Source organism: Equus caballus, chromosome 31, assembly GCF_041296265.1.
Source record: "Equus caballus isolate H_3958 breed thoroughbred chromosome 31, TB-T2T, whole genome shotgun sequence".
Lineage (NCBI taxonomy): Eukaryota > Metazoa > Chordata > Mammalia > Perissodactyla > Equidae > Equus > Equus caballus.
This window is the reverse complement of record NC_091714.1, coordinates 15,167,556-15,187,958: the sequence shown is the minus strand read 5'-3', so window position 1 is coordinate 15,187,958 and position 20,403 is coordinate 15,167,556. Positions and strand designations below refer to the sequence as shown.

General features: G+C 42.9%; 1 protein-coding gene and 1 long non-coding RNA gene across 10 annotated transcripts in view; one reads left to right on the top strand and one right to left on the bottom strand.

The window, feature by feature from the left end:
• ESR1 (estrogen receptor 1) overlaps positions 1-19,638 on the top strand; it is a 344,709-nt gene extending 325,071 nt beyond the window's left edge. For 8 of the 9 annotated variants that reach the window (XM_070256168.1, XM_070256165.1, XM_070256164.1 and 5 more), the window contains 2 exons: positions 11,030-11,213; positions 15,225-19,638. In XM_070256168.1, coding sequence (XP_070112269.1) covers positions 11,030-11,213; positions 15,225-15,459 — 419 coding nt within the window. In that variant the 3' untranslated portion in view covers positions 15,460-19,638. The remainder of the gene's footprint in view (positions 1-11,029; positions 11,214-15,224) is intronic. The other variant, NM_001081772.2, reaches the window with a different exon arrangement.
• Positions 5,183-8,960, bottom strand: LOC106782930 (uncharacterized). Its single transcript, XR_001380339.3, has 2 exons — positions 8,751-8,960; positions 5,183-5,349 (listed from the first exon to the last, which is right to left on the bottom strand). It is a non-coding gene; the product is annotated as an uncharacterized lncRNA (long non-coding RNA).
• Positions 19,639-20,403: the final 765 nt, after the last annotated feature.

Genomic DNA, 20,403 nt, shown 5'->3' with positions numbered 1-20,403 from the left:
GCCACAGGGGTCACTCTTGGTGTTGTACATTCTATGGGCTTTGACAAATGTGTAATGACAGGTATTCGTCATTATAGTATCACACAGAGTAGTTTCACTGTCCTAAAAATCCTCTGCGTTCTTCCTGTACATCCCTCCCACCTCCCAAGCCCCTGAAAACCACTGATCTTTTTACTGTCTCCATAGTTCCACCTCTTCCAGAATGTCATATAGTTAGAATCCTTCAGTATGTAGCTTTTTCAGATTGGCTTCTTTCACTTAGTAAGATGCATTTAAGTTTCCTCCATATCTTTTTTTTTTTCCTGAGGAAGATTCACCCTAAGCTAACATCTGTGCCAGTCTTCCTCTATTTTGTATGTGTCACCACCACAGCATCGTGGCTGATGAGTGGTGTAAGTCTGTACCCAGGAACTGAACCTGGGTTGCTGAAGTGAAGAGTGCTGAACTTAACAACCAGGCCATGGGGCCAGCTCCCCTCCATGTCTTTTGATGGCTTGATAGCTCATTTCTTTTTAGCACTGAATAATATTCTATTGTCTGGATGTGCCACAGTTTATCCATTCACCTACTGTAGGACATCTTGGATGCTTCCAAATTTTGGCAATTATGAATAATGGTGCTATAAACATCTGTGTGTGGGTGTGTGGACATAAATTTTCAACTCCTTTGGGTAAATACCAAGGAGTATGATTGCTGGATTGTACGGTAAGAGGTATTTAGTTTTGTAAGAATCTGCCAAACTGTCTTCGAAAGCGGCTGTACCATTTTTCATTTCTACTAGCAATGAATGAGAGTTCCTGTTTGTCTATATCCTCACCAGCATTTGGTGTTGTCAGTGTTCCAGATTTTGGCCATTCTAATAGGTGTGTAGTAGTATGCCATTGTTGTTCTAATTTGCGATTCCTTAATGACATATGATGTGGAGCATCTTTTCATATGCTTATTTATCATTTGTATATTTTTTCTTTGGTGAGGTGTCTATTCAGTTCTCTTGCCTATTTTTAAACTGGGTTGTTAGTTTTCTTATTGTTGATTTTTAAGAGTTCTTTGTATATTTTACATACAGTCCTTTATCAGATATATCTTTTGCAAATATTGTCTCCCAGTCGGTGGCTTGTCTTCTCATTCTCTTGAGATCATTGGTTTTTAAACCTTCTTCTGCTGAAGCTTGTGTTCCAGAAGGAGCCTCTGGGTTCCAAGAGGATGGGGATGTGGGGCAAAGGGGGAGAGGCTGAGTGAGTGGGTTACAGGCTCCTCATTTCTCCTGCTTTAATCAGAGAAGTTTTACTTCACCCAGTTTATATGTGAGGATTTCACATGAAGTTTATTTAATTAATTAATTAATCTATTTTCTGAGGAAGATTAGCCCTATGCTAACATCTGTGCCAGCCTTCCTCTACTTTATATGTGTCACTGCCACAGCATGGCTGATGAGTGGTGTAGGTCCATGCCCAGGATCCAAACCCGTGAACCCAGGCCACAAAAGTGGAATGCACCAAACTTAACCACTATTCCATGGGGCCAGCCTTGTGAGGTTTATTTTTTTTAAGGGATTTTCTTTCTAAAAATTATACGAAAACCACTGAACTAGATAGACTTAAGGCCCCTTTTAAATCCATAATTCTGGAATTCTGTATCTTCTTTTTGCAAAGTAATATGACTTTTCTTTCCATAAGGAAAAATGAGATAAACCTGTCACAGTCAAGTGACACTCTTTCAGTACAATTTTATCCACTGTAGTGTTCACTTGAAATGATGGAGCTGATAGACCTAAAGAATATGTGCCATCTACATGTCCACTTCTCTCTCCGAAATAGTAATTCTCGACCCTAATTATCTTTTTCAAAATAATCGGAGAGAACTATCAGCCATTTCAATTCTATGTCTAGGAAAAAGGCGAAAAATATATCTGAAACTTTGTGGCTCTGGAGGTTGACACGCAAGTCAGAACCAAGGAGGTGCTCCCTTCATTTATTCGTGGCCAGTGCTGAATACCGTTCAAGCAGTGCTGTCCAATTCAGGATGACGTGAACATGTGCATCTCGGCCAATTGTATATTCTTAGATCATACATCACTTTTTCTGGATTTGAGGCTAACCCAGATGAATGTTTAATAAACATCTATATTCACATTAACACTTTTTTGATTTGGCAGGCGATGGAGGGACGTCTTTTTTATTATTTTATTTATATATTGCCTATTCCACAGAGGATTTGAAATGGCTTATTGTTTTATATGATGCAAAGGGAATAAGCCGAGAATTGTCAAAATCTGGAAAAAGGGAAAATAATGTGAGCAAAATAATAAATCCAGGAGTCAGATGAGCAGACAGAAGTACATCTGTATAGTTCCCAGGAGTGGAAACACATTTGGCTCTAAATTCCCTTTGCTTGGCCAAAGCAAAGAGGAGAACACATTCCGTTATAAGGTTCACAGGCTTTTAATAAAAATAAAATAAAATAGAGCAGTTGTTCAACATAAAAACTCTCCTTCAGGAAAACCTCTACAAAGTCTATTTCTTACAACTAGCACTTGATAAGGATTGTCAATTCAAACTCAAAGCGCTTTATTCTCTGGCGAGAGACTAGAGAGACGATATTTTGGGTTGCCAGTTAGTGGAAGATCCATGTTTTGATAATCAGCTGAGCAGTGATTAGGGCTAAAGGCATCATATGAAAAAGCACACAGTACTGATAAGATGAGCTCAGGCTCTACCATTGCATCAATGAGGCTGAAGGTCAAGGGCTGGCCTAAGGCACTGGTAGGCAACAGAATTCAAAATGTGGAGCAGGAAGTGTTCAAATGCCATTTTATCTCATGATGTACCAGATCAGGGGTCTAATCTACAATCTGCCTGTTCTGGATCATTTTCCTCCCTAAGTGTCTGGTGTAGATGTCTAGGTGTATTCTGCTTACTGCTGCTGTGTGATCAATTATCTCAAAACTTAACAGCTAAAAAAAAAAGATTTGCATTCTATTGGTCATGAATTTGGCTAGAGCACAGAGGGAATGCCTTGACTCTTCACCATCATGTCTGGGGCCTCAGATGGGGAAAGTCACCAACTAGGGGTAATTTGATAGCTGTGGGCTGGAGTCATCTTGAGGCGTCTTTATTCACATGTTGGCAATTGATGCTGGCTATTGGCTGGGACATCAGCTGGAGCTGTCAGCCAGGATGCTTATCTGTGGTCTCTCTGTGTAGCCTGGGCTTCTGCACAGCCTGGTGCGCTGTAGCTCTTAGAAGGCGGCAAGGGCTCCGGAAGTGTCCTAGCTGCCAAGGCAGAAGCTGCATGGCCTTGTATGACAACCCCTTAGAAGCCATGTGGCATCACTTCCAGACTATTTTTTTAACTACAAGCAAGTCATGGGTCCACTCAGACTCAAGGGAAGGGTATCCATTGCATTGCACACCTCCATGGGCGGAGCGCCAAGATCGCGGAGAGGAGCATGGTGATGGGAGATAGTGCTGTGGTAATCTTTGGAAAATACCATCTGCCCCATGTGTAAGAGCTGCTTCCTGCTCTGTGTTATTACCCCGCTGTCCTTGAAATGCCAGGCAAGGAAAGGTAAGGTCTAAGGAAATGAATTTGTCCAGGCAGTTTCGGCCTGCATTTTCTGGGGAAAAAGATGAAAACCTCAAGGCCTCCTGAGACCAAGCAGCTCACTGGGACTAGGAAATCCACATGGAAACTTGTGAACAAATTCCTCTGTAATAGAGGGGCTGCACATTTTCCATCAAATGTCTCTTCAGAACATCTTCTTTGATCTCAGGAAGCTAGTAATTGACAGAGGAATAGGAAAATCAGAACCCTGGCTCTTTCTTAACATGTTACAGATATAACTAACAAAAATAAAACTCCTTAGCAAAATATAGATCCATAATGGCTTTATCCTAAAAGGTATAAGGCTAGGATACTATTTATTACAAAAATTAAAAACTATGATTTCATATATAAAAGGGAGACACATGGCTCCCACTTAAATTATTTTTTGAAAGTGTGCACATTTAAGATTTCTCAAGTCAGTCGAGCCAGTTCATCAGTTTCACCATCTGAAATCATCAGTAAGAGATTTGTCCTTTGAATCAGTTTGAATGCATTGATGTATCAAGTGTTTATCTTCTAGAACATCTAGCAGATTTCACTAAAAAATATACTAAATTGATAAATGTCAATGAATCATTAGCCTATGATTTCATAGTCTTCTGTTCTGTGCTGAAGGGGCATTTGTGGATATATAATGATGCCAAGTGAACAGGACTACCATGTTCCCATGTTGAGTTCTGGCAAGAACACTTGTCTTCACTGTGATCCCTCGTACTTTGAGACACTTAGAAGAGGACTTGGATGACACACGTGATCTTACAAATACTAGTGGAACAGTAAACATTGCTCAAGCATTGGTTATGAACGGGCTCTTCACCTTGCAGGTAAATATTCATGCATCAATAGAAAGATGGAAGTTTCCTACCTACGGACAAAGATTGCCGATAGCAATACTCTTTTGTTGAGTTTGTGAAATGAGAAGTCAGTTCCTGGATGGCATAGAGCATTCTCTTTTTGAAATCCTTGGTAATGTTGGGAGGTGTTGGAGGTGAATCGTAACTAACTAAACATTCCGATGTCCTGGGCTTGCCTCTTGCTTCTTTACCTTATTGGTTGCTATGAAGCACAGGGGATACATGTATGATGGGGATACAGCCTGAGAAATGTGTTGTTAGGCGATTTTGCCGTTGTGCAAGTATTGTAGAGTGTATTTACACACCTAGATGGTACAGCCTATTACACACGCAGGTGTGTGGTACTGATCTTATGGGACCACTGTCGTATACACAGTCCGTCATTGACTGAAACGTCACTGTGCAGCACATAGCTGTTAGTATTTAGAATGAGTGGTTAGCATGGCAGATGATAATGAGGTGGTTCTAGAACCTAGATTGTGGTTTCTATAACAAAACGTGGCAATATTGGATTTGGGAAGACAAATAACTTCTAAGTAAAGTATGCAACCTAAGGTCTTACAAATATAAAAAATGGCAACAAAAGGAGGTATGCAAAAAATCCCTGGGACTTTATCTCTCGTGTTACAAATTTATTCATTTATTCAGTCAGTAAGCCACAAAACACTTCTCATCTTGCATTGGAGAGGACTACTTCTCTAACAAATAGACTCCAAAATGTATAACAGTTCCAACACAGGTTTATTTCTTGTTCACTTAACAATGCTGGGTGCACGAACAGGTTGTGTCAGAGCCCTCTTCTGTGTGGTCATCCAGGGACTCAGGCTGAGGTGGACGCTGCAGTCTTCATTGGGTGACTTCCAAGATCATCCTAAGAGTCATCTCCATTCTAACCAGCCAGCCAGAAAGGGGAAAAAAGCATGGAGGACCATTCAGAGCAGGAAAATGCATAGAGAAGACATCTTCAAAATCATTTTGCATCATAAGGCAACTTTTGCAGAATGAAGACACAGTCCCTGTCTTCAAGACTTTACATTTTAATGGCCACAATATGAAGAAACCGTGATAATCATGTGATTCCTAACCCTAGCTGTGCATCAGAGTCATCAATGGGGAGTTTTTTAAAAACACAGTTATCAGAGCTCCACCCTCAGCTTCCAGTCAGCAGGTTTAAGTGAAAAGTAGGCGGCTGCATCTTGGAAAACTCCATGGGGATTCTGAAAGACAGCCACCTGTGGGAATCATGTACTGGAGAAAACTCTCTTAGAATTGCCAGTAAACAATACCAGTCTAGTAAAACATGCATATCCCTTTGAGCATCCCGAAATGAAGTAAACAGATAATAGTTTATCTGTACACATAGTTTTCTTAAAAAAAAAAAAAAAGTGTAATTTCGTAACTGTCATATAAAGGAGAAATGATGTTAAACTAATTTAAAATAAAATGATATGTATTTCAATGCAGATGCCCAGACGTGACCACAGTAGAAAACATGATAAAGTAGTAAAATGCTTACATGTGTTTATAACGAACGTTTGGATATAAGAAGATGATAGAAGCAGCACAGGCATATGAGAAAGCAGACGTGGAGATGAAGATCTGAAAAAGAAAACTAAAAACTAACCAAGACCTATTAACAGATGATAAGAAGAGAGAAATAAATTAAATTGATTTAGTAATAACATACCGAGAAAAGCCAAAGACTGTCAAAGCACACACAAACAAAAAAGAGGAAGTAACATAATTTTGCAAATGAGCTGGGCTTTATTATAAGTGTATTTTCAACGTAATTCCTTTTGTTATGATACAGGATGAAGAAGTACCAAAGTAAATAGAAATATATATCCCATCTTAATAGCCCACTATATTCAAGGCAAATAAACATACAGTCTCCAGAATTTTAAAAGGCTGTGGAAACCATATCCTTTGGATAAACAATGGAAAAGAGATGATGAATGGGAAAAAGAAATAGTAGTCAATCAGGAAGTATGTGGGAAACCTCTGAAGGCAGTTTCAGTGTCAGACAGAGAGACAAGAACCCCAAAATAATTTTAACATGCACTTTTCACAAAATGAATTTCTTATCATGCTACAAAATTATTTAAAAACATGTAGGAGGAAATAACACAATATTTCCTTGATGTCTACTATTTTATAACAGTTGATTCTAATTTTGTTTAGAAGAATCTTCCATCTCTTCTATATATTTGCAACCAGTTGTGTTGCCTTTTGGTACCAGAAGAACCACTTGGAAATCATTTCAATTAAGTGTATAGTTGGAAATCTTACGTAATACATTCTACTGGCAGACTGCATAAAGTGAATAAATTATTTAATAATTTTGAGAAAACTATGCCATTTAAGGTTCCCTCTGTCTAGTCAATTTGCATCCTGGACCTTTTGTGTACAACCTTGTAAAAGCTTTTCAAAACTTTTCACTACAAATTTTTATTTGTAATACAGTTAGTTCAGTAGGACATTCAAGAAAAAAATCCTTTGTTACTTGGAACTCTCCTGCACATCGTAAGACACCCAGCACAGCCTCTCCCACTAAATGGCTGTAGCAACCACGAGCTGTCCAAACACCCCACAAGGGACAGTACTGTCCCCAAGAAGAACAGCAGTCATAGGTCAAGCACAAAACAAACATGGTGCTCAACAAACTGTTAACCTCGAAGGCACTTTGGAGCAAAGATGCTGTTTGGTTGTGGAAAGAATTCCCAGCAGAAAACCTGAAAAGCTGATCTGCCTATAAATCACTGGGTGAACAGGATAAAAAAAGAAGTTCCTTTTTATCCCAGTGGAGTGACAGCTTTCTGGCCCAGACCATTTACAGCTGTGGACTTAAGGAGTTTTCTTCGCTATCTTTTTCCTTTGAGTCATTCCCATTTTTTTTGGTCAAGCTGCCATAGCTTGGAGAACTCTCCCAGGGCCCGCTGTCACATTCTTCCTTTTGGAAAAGAAAAAATGTGGCCCTGTTTGAAGAAGTTGTCCTCCAGCATCTGGTAAGCCACTGGCCTCAGCATTCCGCACTTCTCCAGGAACAGTTAGATGTGTCCCTCAGTGGGGGCCCATGGGAGGGCATGCTGGGGACCCCTGGTGATGCTCGTGCTTCCTTCGGGGCATGGCCACGTGCATATGTGTACGGCAGTGTCCATGCCGGTGTCCCCTCAGCTTCCAGAAGATTCCATTATCTGGAAATGTGATGAGGGGTGGAGAGGGGGCTTCTGTAGGGTGGAGAGCAAAAAAGAAGAAGAAAGAGAGTGTTCAAGCAGAACCAGAGAAGTAGAAGGAGAGAGTGGAATCAAGAGTCAGTGAGAGCAAGAAAGCGAGAAAGATTGAGTTGAGACCTCTTCTATCTGGGGTGTCCATGCAGGTTTGCTCCACAGACTTCCTACCTCTCCCAGTGTTGGCTGCAAGATTCAGAATACGTAGACCGTCAGATGTGCCAACAACACTTCGAGACTGGATAATGACATACAGATTGTTTTTTTCCATCTTTGGGATTTGGAGCAGCCTCGAGAGTTGCAAAAGCCTGCCTCGTTGCAAGACTATTTCTGAAGGCCCTCACTGTCTGATCGCTGGCTCTGTGCTGCTGGGAACAGTGATGCCGCCATCCAGGGTGGCAGAGACCACCTGGGATATGGAAATTACCAGCAGCCCTGGTTTGCTTTTGCCAGGGCACATGAAGCACCCTGGGAATTTGGATTTCTGTTGTTTCTCTCCATTGGCCCCTTAGGGGCAACAGGCAGCAAACATGGACGTTTTGCCAGAAAAGCCCAAAAAGATGATGGCTGCTGTTGTCAATTATTGGCATTTCAACAGGACTGTATTTTTATTTCTAAGTATATTTGTGCAGCTAAGAAGCATCTGCTGACAAGGATGAGATGATAAGCTGTATTGGTGCCAAGACAGGACTAGAAAAACAGGCTTGTTCAGAGAATGGCCTGCATCCCGAGAGTCGGTGTTCAGAAAATTCTTTCTCCACAGGCAATATCAGCTCCTAGAAACATTAACACTTAAAAGAAAAGAAGGCTTGGAATCCTTATCACTAGCGTAGTCCGTGCACAGCGTGAGTTCTCAATGACATCGTGTGTGTGTGTCAAGAAAGACAGGGCATCAGCAGCCCAAGAGAACAATGTCACACCCTGAAGTCTGAGAGTTAAGGCTGTCACCTCCACTGCAAAGGGCAGAGGGCCACACTGGCCCTCAGGATGTCCGGGATTCTAGCACTGTGTGCTCTAACCCTGTGCACACAGGCAGGAAGAGCAAGAACGGCACAACTGTCACCTTCCCAGGCAGCGCCATCGAAGCTGCTTGCTCCCTGATTCTGTGGTTTCCTTGAACGAGAACGGGATTATTGGTGAATAAGGCCAGCATCCTGGGTGGTAACAAAAAAGGAAATTGGTAGAAAGCACATCATCCAAGTTGGATTAACTCAGCTCCGTGGCCTGGGCAGGCTCCCAGGATCTCCAGCCAGACACAGGGCCCTGGGAGACTGAGGCTAGAATGTGTGTGATGTCACAGAGGGTGGTGAGAGGCAGGGTCATGGTGACTCAGCAGAGGCCGCCTCTGACCCCAGCCCACCGGCTCACACCTCCCCTGCCATCCGATCCCTCCGGGCCAATGCCAAGGCCACTGGACATCTGCCCGTTAGTCTAATGGACACATTCTTTCCCTATCAGCAGCCCACTTGGAGCATAAGTGAAGTAATCCAGCAATTTCTTTCTTATCCCACTTCGTGTCTGCTGCTTACTCATTCTGTGCTCTATTTCCTTTAGCTCGAAGTGCCTCTGGGTACCAAAAGCTGCATTATTCTATTCACTGCTTGTCAGCCAAGATCCTGACCATTCTCGTTTTGTTGTTGTTGTTGTATTTGTTTTAAAGCTCAGCCATTTTCCATTCTGGGCAATTACAACTCTGTTTACTAGGAGTTCCTCTGTGTAGGTGTTTTCCCCATTCCCCACCTACAGGCTGCTGTGTGAGCAGTAATTTGTCACCACGCTACCAGTACAAAGTCAGGGACTGACAAACTTGAGAGCCTTAACTTGAAGGTATGGGGAAGACAGGGAGGGGAGGAGAAGAAATTTATTTATGAGAGAGCCAGTGGGTGGAATAGGGGTAAGACCAAAAAAATGTTGCTAAATATGAATCATCCGGAGAAAAATACTATATTATCTGTTCCATGAAAGACGGAATGATTGAGCAGAATGGAGCTTATTTCTGGAGCATTTGCTGGGTAGAAAATCCATCCTTATGGTCCCAAGTCAAGACGGATCCAGAAGCCCTCCTCTTGGTTTTAAGACTTCCCACCTCTTTATCACTCACCTTCCTCTGGTCCTTGAGCTAAGCTCACAACTTAGTAGAATAGTCAGGATTCTTTCAGGTGCAAGTGACAAAAACCCAACTCACAGTATCTTAAGCAAAAGGAGAATGTATGGATTCATGTGTTAGAAAGGATACCACGGAAGCTCCAAAGTCAAATGAAAACATGTAAGAACCAGGACCTTGTGACTGGAACCAGGATTTCTCTTATCTCCTCTCCTCCCACCCCCACCCCCTTTATAACTATCATCTTTGCTTGTCGCTTGGCTCCATTCTGCAGACGGGAGCTCCGTGTGCTGGGAAGATGCCACTACCTCAAAGTCCCATATTCTCATTCTCCCAGCTCAGCAACCCTAGAGGAAACAATTTCTGTCTCACAACTTCTATATACAATCCCAGAGAAAGCTCTGATTATCTAGCTCAGGGCTAATACTGGCCAAAAGAATAGAGTGCCCTGATTGTCTAGTTTCAGTCCTGAGTCTCGTTATGGCCCAGGGAGTAGGATCTATTACCAGAAGAAAGGCAAGAGGGAAAAAATCATGCCTGGCAGTGAAAAACAGCAGGTGCCAGGTCCTCTATACCCACCCGTCATAAACCTTTCAGCTGAAGATGAAAAGTACTAAACTTGACCTGAAACATAACAGCAAATTAAATCCTACCTAGAAAGATTACCTGTCAATCACTGAGCAAACCACTTTCACTTTCTCTGTGAATCTCGCCAAGAGTGTCACGTTTCTCCTGAGGGCCCCCATTATAATGACCAGATGTGGTGTCAGCACGTTGGGCTTTCTTCTTAGCTCTTCTCTGTCCTATCAAGTTATCTTCGCAGGTTAATGCATCTCTCTGCCCTTCAGCGTCTTTGTGTGAAAAGGAACAATAATGCCTCCCTCACGGGGTTGTCATCAGCATTAATGGGATAGTTTGTGTTGCTGTCAGACCTGTCAGAGAAGGGGGGCTAGTGTAACCATTCGGCCCCAAGACTAACAGTGTCTTTCCTGGGAATCTTGATGACAAATCCTGGATATTGGCTCACACACAGGAGTCCACATGGGTTTCTCAGTTTCCCGGATGTGTATATTGATTAGGAATTTTGTGTAGTTGCTTGGATCAAATGGGTCCCAAACTTCCTCACTGCTGTGCTGGAGAGAGATGCTGGCTCAGTGTTATGTCCCATGCACACTCCTAGTCTCCTAGATATCATCCTCTTTGAGTTTCTCTCTCTCACTCTCTCTCTGCACATTCAGGAGTGTACACATTTCTGTCCAGCACCCTGAAGTCTCTGGAAGAGAAGGACCATATCCACCGTGTCTTGGACAAGATGACAGACACCTTGATCCATCTGATGGCCAAATCGGGCCTGACTCTGCAGCAGCAGCACCGGCGCCTGGCCCAACTCCTCCTCATCCTTTCTCACATCAGGCACATGAGGTGAGGCATCCTTGGGTTCCCCATATAATGAAAGCAAACCCCCAGGGCCCGGGCCGGTGGCATAGTGGTTAAGTTCACGCACTCTGGTTTGGCTGCCCAGCTTCACCAGTTCAGATCCCTGGCATGGACCTACATACCACTCATGAAGCCATGCTGTGGCAGCATCCCATATACAAAATAGAGGAATATCAGCACAGATTTTAGCTCAGCGATAACCTTCCTCAAGCAAAAAGAGGAAGATTAGCAAGAAATGTTAGTGCAGGGCCAATCTTCCTCACCAAAAAAATAAAGAAAGCAAACCCCCAAACATATGTTACAGCTGCCCCAGGAAGGGCTGATGCCTGCATATGGATAACACAGTTAGAACACTTCCTGGCACCTAATGAGCATATATGCTATGGAAGGATGGAGGAGGGAGGCATTCAGTTTCTCTGGGGCATGGGGGGCAAGCATCAGAGAAGGCTTCATAGGTAAAGTGATATTTATGCTCAGTTTGAACTATGTGCAAGGTCTTATGGGGGCGAAGAGTGTGCAGTGTATGGGTTGTCGGGGGAGGGCGATGTTTGGTCATTCCCTTTGTCCCACCCAATCAAGGGAAGCCTGTGAGCATTCCACATCAGTGGAAGGCACTGGGCATATCCATTATGGTTCCTGCGTCATACTCTCCCTACTTACACTCAGAAATCCTAATTGAGAGACTCTTGGTCTGGATGCCTCATGGAGAGTCAACGTTGACTCCTTCATCCCTCTCAAATCCCTTCTTGTCACTCCCATTGCCATTACCCTAGTCCAAGCCACCATCATTTCCATCTGGATTTCTGCACCAGCCACCCAACACATCTCCGTGCCTTCAATCTTGATCCTTTCTAATCCATTCTCCACAATAGAGCCAGAGTGATCGTTCTAATATCAAACATGATCACATCATTCCTTTACTTAAAACCTTGATATTGCTTCCCCTTGCTTTTAAAGAAAAGCATAAATCCATTTATTTTGCTCATATTACTTCCTGTGACCTAGCTATCTAGCTATCTAGCCATCATCACCTGTTCTGAGAGCTGTGGGGAGGTCTGCTTCGGGCTGCAGATTGGCTGAGCAGCTCTGGTTATCTCCACAGGCTCACTCACACATCTGGGGGTCGGTTGATTGAGGCTGGGCACAGCTGGGAGACTCTGCTTCAAGCTGCAGGCCTGTAGGGTTGGCCAGGTGACTCTGCTCCACGTGTCTATCATCCTCCTTTTACTCACAGGTTAGCTGAGACATGTTCTTCTTATAGTGATGGCAGAGGCACAAGAAAGCAAGGCTGTTTGCGCAAATGCATTTTAATCTTTTGGTTAAGTCATATCCACTAACATTCCATTGGCCACACAAGTTACATGATGAAGCCCAAAGTCAAGGATCATGGACACATGGGGAGTGAGTATTTCTGAACAGTAAGCTAATCTATCACAGCTTAGTTACCACTCCTTGTAGGAGCATCTCCTGACCCTTAAAACCCAGCTAGGACTTACACCCTGTTCTTCCGGATGGTTATTGCCCATTTTATTATCTTTCTGCCCATTAGACTGCAAACTCTGTGTGGCAGTTACCACCGTCCATCCTGGTCCCTCTCTGTTCCCAATACCATCTAGTACAAGGCTTTGCACATAGTAACTACTCAATGAATATGTTCTGTAGGAGCTAAGGAAGGACATTAGCAGAGAAAATAGAGTCTCTTTGTGCCAGTCAGTGAAAGTGGCCTCATTTCCAGCGTAAATAGTCATGTAACACGGCTGGTCAGAAGCTTAGTAGATACCATTGCCATGAACAGAACTCAGCCTGAGGGAGGAGAGGAAGAAAGCAGTGGATGCTCTGCCTTAAAAAGGCCGCAACAATGAGGTGCAGTGATGACACTAGAGGGACAGGTACCCATGCATGATGAAATCCACATGACCTTGGCTTACACCAGGACCCTAGGAATAAAAAAGAGATGTCTTTTCTTAGTGGCTATAAGGGAAGGGCCAAGGTGTCTGAAGAGCATTGGAGGAATTTTTTAAGGGGCCTTCAAATCTTGAGACTATGAGTCAATAGGCAAGAAGTTTGTCCCATCAAAGTCCCAGGTGCCACCCTTTCTGGAGACAACCTTGCAAATTGTTAGCTTCTTGAGGAAATAAATGTATCTGTCTTTCTTTATATCCCCCACAGTACCATATGTGTAGTCTCATAAGTTGTATGTGCTCACAGCATTATTACTGAGGGAATGAATGAAGGCGTGAGTGAATGAATGAACGAACAAATTATTTGAGGTTTTCCCCTACCCTATAAATTTGAAATTCCCAGATGATGGCTTCCACTTGGCAAAGTTTGGGAGAAAGCAATCTCTTCTGAGGCATTCGCCAAGAATCCCGGTGTGTCAGATGAGGGATCACATTGGCTGGTGGAGTGGGTGACTGCATTAGGGGTACACATTTCCAGTCCTTTCTCATCTGTGTCTTGATGAAGAGGAAAGTGAGGAATGGATCAGAACAACATAATCCCCCTCCAAATTTCCTGGCTGAGAGAGTAACCTTCCCCTTGAAGAAAATGTATTAGCTTTTACTCTGAACTGGGAATTTTAATGATGTTGTAGAAAGCATGTATTACAGATGAAGGTTTTTATTTGTTAGTAGGAATTGCTGAATTTTCAAACCCATTAACTGCTTGTCAGCAGTAGCAAGCCTAATTAGTTAATACCAAATATATTTGCACTAAATTTACAGGCCTTGCTAGTTTTATTGGCAATGTACGGCCGAGGACAGCAGCAGAGAAAAGCTCTCTAGAGTTTGTATGAATTGGGTGAAAAGCTGGAGAGAAGGTGGTATTCTGTTGAAAGCTTTAAGCGTTCTCTCTTGCGCGCTCTCACACACACACACACAATAATATTTTGGTGCCTTGTTCCAGCCGATCTAAATCACAGAACTCTGTTTTGTTAAGCCAGGCCCCAGCCATATGTTGTTACTCAGAGAATTTAACACCAGATTTCATCTGACTGTAAATGCGATTCATTAGGTTGCATGAACAAGATAGTGTCAGATCCAGGGGGCATTAAACTTTAACAGCATTTTAAATGAGAACAAAAACATAGAAAAACAAAATACCACTTAAAAACGTAATTTAGGTGGTTGGGTTGTAAGGCCTGAAGAGCTTTGAGGCTGTGTTTTCATGGCACGTCTCCAGCTTAGGCTGCCTTTTCCCCTACTGAAAATGCAAAGATTTTCTAAGACATCCTCTTGGTCCTGCCTACTCATAGTACATAATTCTTTTCAAAAAAAATTTCAAGCAAATAATAATTGTTCTATTTCTTTTTCCTGGTGGTTGGTGAGGACAGAGCAGAGTTGCGGCTGGTGGAGGTGGACAGAGGAAAGGAGTTGTGAAAGGAAAAACCCGATTTGCCTACATTTTCCTGTGTCCACTTATCCCATATATTCTGGACATTTACCATGTTCTTGGCACTGTTGTAGGCCCACAGGATGGGCAAATCGCTACCCCTCATGGAACTTGCACTGCGTATGTTGGGGTGTGTGTGTGCATGTGTGTGCTTGAGGAGGCAAGAATAAACATACCTACCTACCTACATACATACACACATACATAGAGGAATTTCAGGTTGTCATAGAGCTGGGAAGAAAATAGAGCAATGTGAAAGAGGATGACTGAAGCTTCAGGGACTCGAGGCCACTGTCACTGGGGTAGCAGGAGACCTTTCAGAGAAGGGAACATTTAAGAACTGGGGACCGATCATCCAGGCAACTTGGCGGTATTTCTCATTTGTTCTCTTTTTAGATGTAATGTCGATCGAGGGAAATAGGGTTTCATTTGAGTCAGTGGAGGGAAGTCACCTGCATAGGAAATCCTAAATGGCTCTTTAAACAGGAAGAGAGATTGGCATACAAGTGTCTTTAGAGTTTTTCTTACTTCCCTTCCTAGGGGTTTCAGCAGTCCTGGGGCTTGCGATGGTCTAAAGTGGCCCTCTCTGTGTCTTCCCACCCACAGTAACAAAGGCATGGAGCACCTCTACAGCATGAAGTGCAAGAACGTGGTGCCCCTCTACGACCTGCTGCTGGAGATGCTGGATGCCCACCGCCTGCACGCCCCAGCCAACCACGGGGGCGCACCCATGGAAGAGACAAACCAAAGCCAGCTGGCCACGACTGGCTCAACTTCACCGCATTCCATGCAAACATATTACATCACTGGGGAGGCAGAGGGTTTCCCCAACACAATATGAGAGCTCCCTGGCTCCCCAAAGGTTCTGAGAATCCCTGCCACATTTTACCCACGTCATGCATCACTCTAGCAGAATTCTGCTCTTGCACACACTCCAGCATGCATCCACCACTATGGCTTTCTAATATGAGTGGCCATTCATTTGCTTGCTCAGTTCTTAGTGGCACGCCTTCTTTTGGGAACAGCCAGAGGGATTCCAGGGCTAAATTCTTTGCAACAGCTTTCTTTCTCTCTTTGCTATATTACTAAGCATGAGGATTCCTATAGCTTTTCATGACTGAACTCAGTCTGTGAGCTGGGGCTCAGAGGACTCTGTGCATTTAAGCTACCAGCTGAGACCCAGACCTGTAGAGTGGGCATTTTGCCTCTGTGAAGCACTTTTTAATGAATCTAAGAATAAGCCACAGGAAAGAATTGAAAGTGGCTCCTTCAGTTGCTGACTTGGAGAAAGCTAGGTCAAAGGTTCATTATAGCATCCTCTTGTATTCCTATAGAAATATATCATTTTATTAAAGTAATACGTTAAAGCTTTTGCTCTATTGCATGGCTGTAACAGAATATCCAGCAATTGTCTATTCATTTCCCCTATAGGAATACAAGATGCACAAAGGGAAGGAAGATTCCCTAATTGTCAAGAGTTTGTCAACTTAATACACTGAACCTTTATGTTTGCTGAATGTTCTTCCGTTGGCTTTTGTGAGCACTAAGTACGGGTCATGGGTTCCAGTTAATTCTTGCTTCCCATGAACCTATGAAAACAGCTGTTGACCCCAGTTATGTCACCTCCACATAGACCAGTGTCCCTGTGAGGGATAAATTCTTGTTTTTTGTTTTTATTTTATAAAAGAAAGCCCCCAGGACTTGGCAGTGAATCAGCTTTTGGACCGGTTCTGGTGTGGTCTCACACTTGTCAGCAGAGGGCGCTCTACTTGAATCTTCCTAGCGTGTAACTTACACAGGAGGTGGAGAGCCATGTGTAGTGCCCAGCCTAGGACCAAGGGTAGTTTAAATGAGCGGGCACCCTGGTGACACTTTTAGGGCTAAATGGCAAATGTGCATGACTATTGTAGGTACTAGAGAACAAGGAGGAAAGCAGGGTAGAAACTGGACAAAACTGTGAGGCTCAGGGTGGCCCTGCCACAGGCTGCGTCTACCAGGGAGGGCTCCTGGCAGACCCCCTATTGCACTGCGGGGCTGCCCTGGGATGCACGGAGCAGTTCTCCTCTTCATTTCCTGGCATGGCCCTGATTGGAAGCCGCAGCAGACAGCTGCGGCCCAGCGCACTGTGGGGCCAGGGATGAGGGAGAGCTTAAGAGCATTCCCTATCAGGCTGCCTGGGTCATGCCCTTGGTTGTTTCAAGCTCATCTAAAAATCAGGGTTTGGCCTTGGGAAAAAAAATAACAACTTCCCCCAGAGCTCATTTCTCTAAACTTTATAAGCCACGCTAGCGAGACTAGCTTTAGGCCACAGGAATCCTTTGACCTATAGGCTAAAAAGGAAGGCCTCACTCCAGTCCCAGGGCAGCCTTCCCTGGGCCAAAGAAAGTTTGCTTTCCTCTGGTGACCTCATTATCTATAATTTGAACCCAACTGAGAGGTGATGTGTTAGCCAACAACCCAGCCAAGCTGCTAGGGCTTCTCTTGGGATGTCAGTTTCAAAAAGTAGATCTCATTCATTTCTGATTGCCCAGTAAGTGGTCACCAAAGGACTGGGAACCTGGGAGGGCAAAAAAAAAAAAAAAAAAAAAAAAGGTTTTTTCATATATGTGCATCTGAATTTGGGGACAATTTTATGTAGCTGCATTAAGAATGTGTTTAGAACATAATTCTTTTGTTGTTTTTGTTTAAGAAGCACCTTATATAGTATATATTTTTTTGAAATTGCAATGCTTGTTTATTAGACAACTGAATGTAGTAATTCTGTTCTGGATTTGATTTGACTGGGTTAACATGCAAAACCAACGAAAAATATTTAGATTTTTTGTATGCAGTTGTTGATGCCTAAGGCCTGGTGATTATTCATTTAAATGAAGATCACATTTCATATCAACTTTTATATCCACAGTAGACAAAATAGCACTAATCCAGTTGCCTATTGTTGGATATTGAATGATAGACAATCATATGTAGCAGAGATTATGCCTGAAAAGGAAAATTATTCAGGGCAGCTAACTTTGCTTAACCAAAATATCAGTAGTAATATTTTTGGACAGTAGCTAATGGGTCAGTGGGTTCTTTTTAATGTTTATACTTAGATTTTCTTTTAAAAAAATAAAAAGAAACAAAAAAAAATTCTAGGACTATAGATGATATAATACCAGCTAAATCCAAACAATAATACAGTGGAGGGTTTTACATTATTCCTCTAATGTGTTTGTATTCATGTTAAGATACTACTACATTTGAAATGGGCAGGGAAGACCAGATGGTTGGAATGTTAGCCCAGCAGTTTCAAATAATTTTAGAAATCTCTTTTTATTCTTATTTGAAGTGCCACTAATGGACAGCTGACACTTTGCAGCTGAGGTTGTTGCCGTTGGGTGTAGGGAACATGCTGTATCTTTTCCCCCACTCAGAGGCAAATTTAGAATTTGAAAGACATGATCTACCTGGGGGGTGGGGTGGCATGGGGGAAGTGGGTTTAGGAATTTGGAGAGTGGGAAGTATAATAATAAGAGTCTTGAAAGTATTCTGAGGCAGATCAATACTGGTGTCTAAGGGTATGCCCCAGGGCTCAGAATTCCACTTCTGCCCTGTAAACCACAAATAATTAGCTCTATCTGATAGCCATCTCCAAAATGGCAGCTTGAGTTCTAGGGAAGAACATGTGGGATCTGAAGTACAGTCCAAAGAATAGCTAGTGGTCTGTGTTTCTTTTAGCCATTGCCTAATTCTAGGCTTGCTGTCGTGATTCTGTAATGCTGCCATGTGACAATCGGAGAGGCTAGTTCATCCAAAGAGAGGACCCCACGTAGGCTGCAAAGTCCAGCCCCTAAGAAAGTGCAGTTTTTTATTAGATTTCCCTATTAAACTTGCAAGGATGCAACCATGACATACCCCGTGTCTCTTGGGGGCTGAACAAATAAGGGACTTACTGATAATTTACTTTCCATCGTTTAAGGTGTCTCACATTACAATCTCACACATTGAAATGGCCATTGATTTAGGCCATTGGTTTAGAGTACCCTATATGAAACCAATTCCAAACCGCTTCCCACTCATACTTTTCAACTCTGAGATGGACTGTGGATTTTGGGAATGGTCACTGGGACCGTAGTAATGTCTATCTACCATTCGCAGGTAAATCTGCTTCAGGAAACCAGTTACTGAGAAGGCAAATAGAGTCATACAGTAGCTTATGAGGCCGCCATGATTCTGTTTGGTACAAGTCATGGGAAGATGATCCAGATTACACTGCACACTTCCTAGGTGAACTCTCTGAAAACTTACTCTCAACTGGAGCAAATGAACTTAACTGTGGTCCCAAATAGCCACCTTTTCATTAGTGTGATTACTCTGTTTCTAGCTGTATTTCCTTTCCATTTAGAGTAAAGTGAATGTGGCCTCTTTCGAAGTCATTTAAAATTGTTTTCTAAGTAATTGCTGCCTCTATTATGGCACTTCAATTTTGCACTGTCTTTTAGAGATTCAAGAAAAATTTTTATTCTTTTTTTTTGCATCCAAATGTGCCTGAACTTTTTAAATATGTAAATGCTGCCATGTGCCAAACCCATCTTCAGTGTGTTTGTACAGAGCAGTGCACCCCGGAAATAACATACAGACCCATAAGCAGGTGCCTGAGAAATGGACCCCTTTGCATTCAGAGAGGTCATTGGTCATAGAGACTTGAATTAATAAATGACATTATGCCAGTTTATGCTTTCTCACAGCTTATAAACAATGCTTTTGGTGCACAACATACTCTTTAGTGTAGAGCTCTTGTTTTATGGGAAAAGGCTCAAATGCCAGATTGTGTTTGATGGATTAATATGCCCTTTTGCTGATGCATACTATTATTGATGTGATTCTATTTTGTCGCAGCTTTGCTTTGTTTAATGAAACACACTTGTAAACCTCTTTTGCACATTTAAAAAGTAAAGAATCCAGTGGGATGCTCAAGCACCTTGAACACTTTTCTCAACCAATTTGATGTTCAAATAAAGAATTAAACAAAAGATAACAGATTTGTTTTTCGTAAGCTCCGCTTCTTGCTAATGGTTCACCACTGACCGCCTAAGATCAAGGCAATGAAATGCATCTGCAGAGCACAGTGACTCCTGACCCTCAGTCTAACACCGGGCTCCCCTCCCTCGCCTCCCCTGCCCCCCAGACCTAGGGGGAAGCGTGTGGACATTGCAGTCAGGTAGACCTGGCCTCACTTCTTGGCGCCACGAAATACAACTTCTGTGATCATTGGCAAGGAATTTTTCATAGCTTCTGCTGCTGCTTCAACAAAATGTTGAGAGTAACACTTAATTCACAAGGTGGTTATGAGGCTTGTATGAGGCACTCATTAAAATAGTAGTTGTCTGGGGCTGGCCCAGTAGCATAGTGGTTAAGTGCATTTCAGTTCCACGGCCTGGAGTTCATAGGTTTGGATCCCAGGCACGGACCTACACACAACTCATCAAGCCACGCTGTGGCAGCATCCCACATACAAAATAGAGGGCACAGATGTTAGGCACAGGTGTTAGATTATGACAATCTTCTCAAGCAAAAAGAGGAAGATTGGCAACAGATGTTAGCCCAGGGCCAATCTTCCTCACACATACACACACACACAAATAGTAGTTGTTTCCTAATGCTTAATTCCAGCCTCTTCCCTGTGAGGAGGAAGAGGGAAGCTTGAGGGTAGGTATTCATGAATGAACAAGTGAATGAATGATCTGAAATTTACGTAATTTGCTCACAAACTCTCCCTGATCACAAAGGTAAAGCGGGAATG